The 6605-nt window shown below is 39.8% G+C and overlaps 1 protein-coding gene across 2 annotated transcripts in view; it reads left to right on the top strand.

The window, feature by feature from the left end:
* The first annotated feature begins 3567 nt into the window (after positions 1-3567).
* LOC144974848 (uncharacterized) overlaps positions 3568-6605 on the top strand; it is a 36275-nt gene continuing 33237 nt past the window's right edge. The window contains exon 1 of one of the 2 annotated variants that reach the window (XM_078918208.1): positions 3568-3736. In XM_078918208.1, coding sequence (XP_078774334.1) covers positions 3700-3736 — 37 coding nt within the window. In that variant the 5' untranslated portion in view covers positions 3568-3699. The remainder of the gene's footprint in view (positions 3737-6605) is intronic. The other variant, XM_078918207.1, reaches the window with a different exon arrangement.

The raw sequence follows: 6605 nt of genomic DNA, 5'->3' as shown, positions 1-6605 counted from the left end.
AAGGGAGTTTTCGGGTTTACCCAAAAAAAAAAAAAGTTGGAGTAGAATATCGATAAATGAAATAATCATGATAAGTATCATCATTCTCACATTAATCAAGAGAGCACAGCAAATAATTTAAATGTGACCAACAAAAATGTTGACGATTGATTTGAAATTAATTATAATATCTTACATGAGTTACATGCATGTACGTCAATTTAGAGTTAAATAACGTTTCTTCATTTCAATTTGTTTCGGGATCGACATGATCGGGTTGTATCGATAATATTTTAACTACCAGATTGAGTCTTTATTTTATCAAAAGATTAGCAAAATAAAAATAATTCAATATTTTATTATTATTTGTTTATTATGATTTTTACCATGTTTATATTTCATTTTATTGTTGATATCTAATACTTTTATAGCTTTTTACTCAATGCAGATTTAAATTAGTCGATTCTATTAAACTATATTGTTTTTTCTAGTTTATATCTATCCATCTGACAACTGACGGGCGTCCATCTTTCAATCTCTTGCTTTTAGTGCTGGGTCGAGTTTGAAACTATCAAATCGAGCGGGTTTTCGATCGAGTCATCTAAAATCGAGCGGGTTTCGGGCGGGTTTCGAGTCAGTGACGTCATCAAGCAGTGATTCGTTTGAAAAAAAAAACACGAGCAACTCGTTTTGCCACAGGAAACTTCACATACCCCTCCCTCTCTTATGTCTGTGGCTGGCTTGACTGCAGCTGGTTATGATAGGGGCTGCCAGATGGCCAAGTTCAAAATTGGTTACTAAGAAACGCTTTTCTATTATTATTCATTTTTAAAAAAAATCTTTTATTTAAAAAAAATGAAAAGATAAGTTTATCCAACTGTAGTCGATTGTTTTGTTAATCAAAACCAATGAGTTTTTCAAGGGAGTCAGAATGCTTGTGGTGTTTGGCTATTTGGGGTCTATTTGACAACTTGGGCAAGAAGAAATCTGGCTGTCTGGCAGCCTTGATTATGATCGTTCGTCGCATCACACACACATACACACACACACACACACACACACACACACACACACACACACACACACACACACACACCATCAAACAGTTGTCGATGGTGAAGGGTTGAGACCCCCCCCCCCCCCCTCCCACCACCATCATCCCGCTGTCACCTCAACATTTCATATTTATGTCGCGCCAAAAGTTGTCGGCCGCCCCCACCTCCCATAATTTGTCACTGGTCGTCATCGCCTCTTGTGTGTGCGGGAAAGGTCGTGCCTTTCATTTCATTATTTAAAAAATAAATGAACAAGAATGGTGTGTTTTTATTAGGTAGGTAGATAATAATAATATTTAGCAGGTTCCACACCCAGACACACACGGATTGCCCGGACACGATGATAACGATGCCGACGACAATGGATGACGATGATGATGATGATGATGATTATCGTGTTTCTGTTTAAAAAATGAAATACTTTAGCAGGTTCCACCCCCACCCCCAACACGGATAGACCGGACCCGAAGATGATGATTGTGGTTTTGCTGGCTGTTACGGCTGTGATGAGGATGATGATAATGATGATGATGATGACGATGGCGCAGATGGTGATTATTTGTTCGGTCGCTCAGTGGTACGGTGTCTCTTGTCAGAAAATCAAGCCTTGTCAATGGCCGGATGAGTGACAGTGATTGTTGAAAATTGTGATCCAGACGTTAAGTCCGTGTGTAAGACACTTGACTCAGGTGTGAATGTATTCTTATCTTATAAGCAATGACGGGTATTGTAAAGAGCTTTAATACAAAAAGACTCCAAACAGCGATCGGTACCTTTTTTGTTTGTTTGTTTGTTGCTTTAGGTCTCTTCCAACACAATTGAGGTTATATGAGAGACCGCTGAAACAAAAAAACAAGCAATCTAACAAAAATAGTACAAATGTAAATCAAAATCATAACCTAAAGATATCATAAGCTAAATTATAAATAACCAAGAACAAACAGGCAGAAGATTTACAGAAAAAAAATATCCCTGTCAAAAATACAATCACAAACCAAAGAAGCAGGATAGGCGAGTAAATCGGTACCTTCTGTACGAAATGGATGTATGGTCGATATGGCGTGCCGGAGGAATAAATTAAATTAAATATTGTGAAGTTCATTGAGCATGGTAAATCCTTGGAAATGCGCTTTGAACTAATACACCTGCTAGACAACTCCGATTCCAATATAAACGACTGATTAATATTTCCATATATAAACTATAGTTAGCTGAAAAGCTTTCTTTGTCGGGACTCCAAAAGTATGGAACGAATTAGACAAAGAAATCAAAGGGTCTTTTAGGAGCACTGATTGATTTTAGATTGATTATTACATTGAAATGTGTTGATTATTATTTTATCCATTATTATTAGGGTGGTGGTGGTGGTGGTGGTGATGATGATGATCCCGCTGATATGATGGTGATGATAAATAAATTAAACATAATTCCCTTTATTCATCCCATAGGGGAGATTCGTCTTTCGGGTCTATTCTAAGGGAAGACTGGAATAACCCAAGCGATAGCCGCAGTGCAGCGCCGCAAATTTAGTTAGGGCAAGGTGACTTGCTCAAGAACACTCAGCGGCGGGTGATCGAACTCGGTACCTTTCGGGTGCCAACCAAAGACCGTACCGCTGCCCCTGATGATGATGATGATGATGATGATGATGATGATGATGATGATGATGGGAACTAACAAAGAATACACAGGCATCTAAAATTGAAACATTCCATATTCAAAGCTAATGTTTTACTTTAAAAAATTGAGCTTTACAATATCCACTAAATGTGATCAAAGCGCTTTGTAAAGGGGTCCCCGGTCAACAGCAACATTTAATATGTAGGACGGGACATGCCGCCTGTTAGGCGATATTACAATTTTTCAGACAAAGACAACGCTGTTAACGGCCAGGTACTCATTTTACACCTGAGTACGGTGAGAGAATGTGAGTAAAGAGCCTTGTCCAAAGACTCAACTATGCACCGAGCGCGAGGCTCGAACCCAGGACTTTCCGATCCGAACACGGGTGTCATACCACTAGACCATTATAATGCACTAGACCCATGGCCGACAAGAGTACTATAGTTACGTCATGACTAGACCACATAGCCGCACTACTGTAGGAGTGTTCATTGATAGAGGGATGCGTGTGTGTCATAGAAATAGCCTTAGTGTGTGTGTGTGTGTATGTGTGTGTGTGTGTGTGTGTGTGTGATAGTCAAACTTTAGTAGGTTTAATGAAGTCTTGTCACACACGCGTGATACACCTATACGACTTTCCCTGCCACTGCCACCCAGACACACTAACATCTGACAAGGAGTGAGGGCTGTGGAAGAACCACAGACTACCGTGTGCAAACATTGGCGATTGGTATCGGATGGCAAACTGTGATCGTTTGAATTTGAAATGATTCGAAACACTCGTTACCCCTCCGCTCGCTCGAATCCTGATCGTCTCAAGCTCGTCTCACGTGTCAAGATCGTCTCAAGCTCACAACCCGTTTGATCGTTTTGCGATCGAGTGATCGTTTTACTGACTCGCTCTTCCGGCATTGAGATCGAGCACTGACTCGTGGCTTGGCGCTCGGTCGTCGATCGAGTAAAAGCGATCAAATAACCCAACACTTCTTGCTTTCCTTTTGTTTACTTTTGAATCAACGGTAATGTTTGATTCAATTTTACAATGAATAAGGGCTGGCTTGAGTTGGAGAGCGATCCAGGTACATTCTAGTTATAGTCTTTCATGAGATCAGTCTGAAATGCTTTTATTTTCATAAGGCCATTTAGATACCCGCACGTCTGATCTAAATTTTAGGTTAGGGCTATGGAGTTGGAGAGTGGAGTTTAGTTTTAGTTTTTAAAAATATGAAAATAAAATGTAACGTAACTCACACTCGCACGCACTTGAAACAATCGTCTTATGAAAGAGCTGGCAACACTTATTACAACCACTACACCTCAACATCATTATCACCACGACCACTAGAGCATCATCGCTACCATCAATAGCATTAAAACAAGTACCAGTACTATCTACAGTACCATATCATTTCACTGTTCAGGCTGTCATTATCCCCAGACACCTGTCTGGGGATAATGAAAAGGAAGCCGCTATTTTCACCGTAAAAATAGTCTGTCATGCTATTTTCACCGTACGGTGATAATAGCCTGACCGTGTGTAGGAGGCTATTTTCACTACCGTACGGTAATATCTTGGTGAACGAATTTCAGTGTACGGTGATGATAGTGTGGGAGACTTTGTTCATCGTACCGTAATATCTTGGTGGACGATTTTCACCGTAGGGTGATAATAGTGTGGGAGACTTTTTTCACCATCCCGTAATATTTTGGTGGACGATTTTCACCGTACGGCGATAATAATGTGGGAGACTTTTTTCACCGTATGAGTAATATCTAGTCTATGTGGACGATTTTCACCGTACGGTGATAATAGTGTGGTAGTGGTAGACTTTTCAACGTCCCGTAATATTTTGGTGGACGATTTTCAGCATACGGTGATAATAGTGTGGGAGACTTTGTTCATCGTACCGTAATATTAATATCTTGGTGGACGATTTTCACCGTACGGTGATAATAGTGTGGGAGACTTTGTTCATCGTACCGTAATATCTTGGTGGACGATTTTTACCGTACAGTGATAATAGTGCAGGAGACATTTTTCACCGTACGGTAATATCTTGGTGGACGATTTTCACCGTACGGTGATAATGGTGTGGAAGGCTATATTCAGTGTACGGTGATAATAGTGTGGGAGACGATTTTCATCTTACAGTGAAAATAGCCTGACACACTATTCACCGTATGGTGATAATGGTGTGGAAGGCTATATTCAGTGTACGGTGATAATAGTGTGGGAGACTATATTCACTTTAACGGTGTGGCAGGCTATATTCACTGTACGGTGTTAAGAGTGTGGGAGACTATTTTCACCTTACGGTAATATCTTGGTGGACGATTTTCACCGTACGGTGATAATGGTGTGGAAGGCTATATTCAGTGTACGGTGATAATAGTGCGGGAGACTACATATATTCATCATATTGGTGTGGAAAGCTATATTCATCGTACGGTGATAATAGTGTGGGAGACGATTTTCATCTTGCGGTGAAAATAGCCTGACACACTATTTTCACCGTACAGTAATAATGGTGTGGAAGGCTATAATATTATTCACTGTACGGTGATAATAGTGGGGCTGACTATTTTCACCGTACGGTAATATCTTGGTGATAATACTGTGGGAGACTATTTTCACCGTACGGTAATATTAATATCTTGGCGGACGATTTTCACCGTACAGTGATATATGTGGGAGACTTTTTTCACCATCCCGTAATATTTTGGTGGATGATTTTCACTGCACGGATGGTGATAATAGTGTGGGAGACTTTTTTCACCATCCCGTAATAATTTGGTGGACGATTTTCAGCGTACGGTGATAATAGTGTGGGAGACTTTTATCACGCTACGGTAATATTTTGGTGTACGATTTTTACCGTACGGTGATAATAGTGTAGGAGGCTTTTTTCACCGTACGGTAATATCTTGGTGGACGATTTTCACCGTACGGTGAAAATAGCCTGACACACTTTTTTCACCGTACGGTGATAACGGTGTGGAAGGCTATATTCAGTGCACGGTGATAATAGTGTGGGAGACTATATTCATTATAACGGTGTAGCAGGCTATATTCACTGTACGTTGTTAATAGTGTGGGAGACTATTTTCACCGTACGGTAATATTTTGGTGGACAATTTTCACCGTACGGTGAAAATAGCCTGACACACTATTTTCACCATACGGTGATAATTGTATCTTGGTATTTAACAAACTTCGCGGCGTTCTGTGTTGAACCCATGACCTCAAGAAGTCGGGGGTAGCAGCTCAAGATAGACATAGAGATTGAAATCACTATTTCTCAAGTTGTGAATAGCTCATACTCTATTTTCACCGTACAGTGATAATGGTATCTTGGTACTAGTAGTTAACAAACTTCGCGGCGTTTGTCTGTGTCGCCACTTTTAAAAAAAAATTTTTTTTTTGGTTTAAAATTCCGTCTCCTTTGTACAGAACGTTGCAAGGGATAAATGTCCCATCCATCCTCCCCCCACCTCTTTTTTTTTTAAACTCTCTCTCTCTCTCTCTCTCTCTCTCTCTCTCTCTCTCTCTCTCTCTCTCTCTCTCTCTCTCTCTCTCTCTCTCTCTCTTGGTTCCTTTCTAGTTTCTAGCAAATTGTCATATTCGTCTCAAAAAGTTTCTAAAAAGAATAAATAATTAAAAAGCAAACAGACAGAAATATTCAGAGAGCGACCAAATGGTCAGATAGAGGAGAAAAAAAAACAAACAATAATTATTTTTACAAATAAAAACAATTTTAAGAAATTCATACTCAGAAACAGAACAAGAGGCCAAACGAAAAGGAGAAAAGAATAGACTCGCTCAAAAAAAAAAAAAAAAAAAAAGAGGTGGGGGGAGGATGGATGGGACATTTATCCCTTGCAACGTTCTGTAAAAAGAAGACATAATTTGAAAACTAAACAAAAAAAGTGGCGTAACCAGCAGAATTC

Source organism: Berghia stephanieae, chromosome 6, assembly GCF_034508935.2.
Source record: "Berghia stephanieae isolate SIO BIC M18660-M18661 chromosome 6, UCSD_Bste_1.3, whole genome shotgun sequence".
Taxonomy (NCBI): Eukaryota; Metazoa; Mollusca; class Gastropoda; order Nudibranchia; family Aeolidiidae; genus Berghia; species Berghia stephanieae.
The sequence above is the reverse complement of the archived record's forward strand: the minus strand, read 5'-3'. Positions and strand labels throughout refer to the sequence as shown.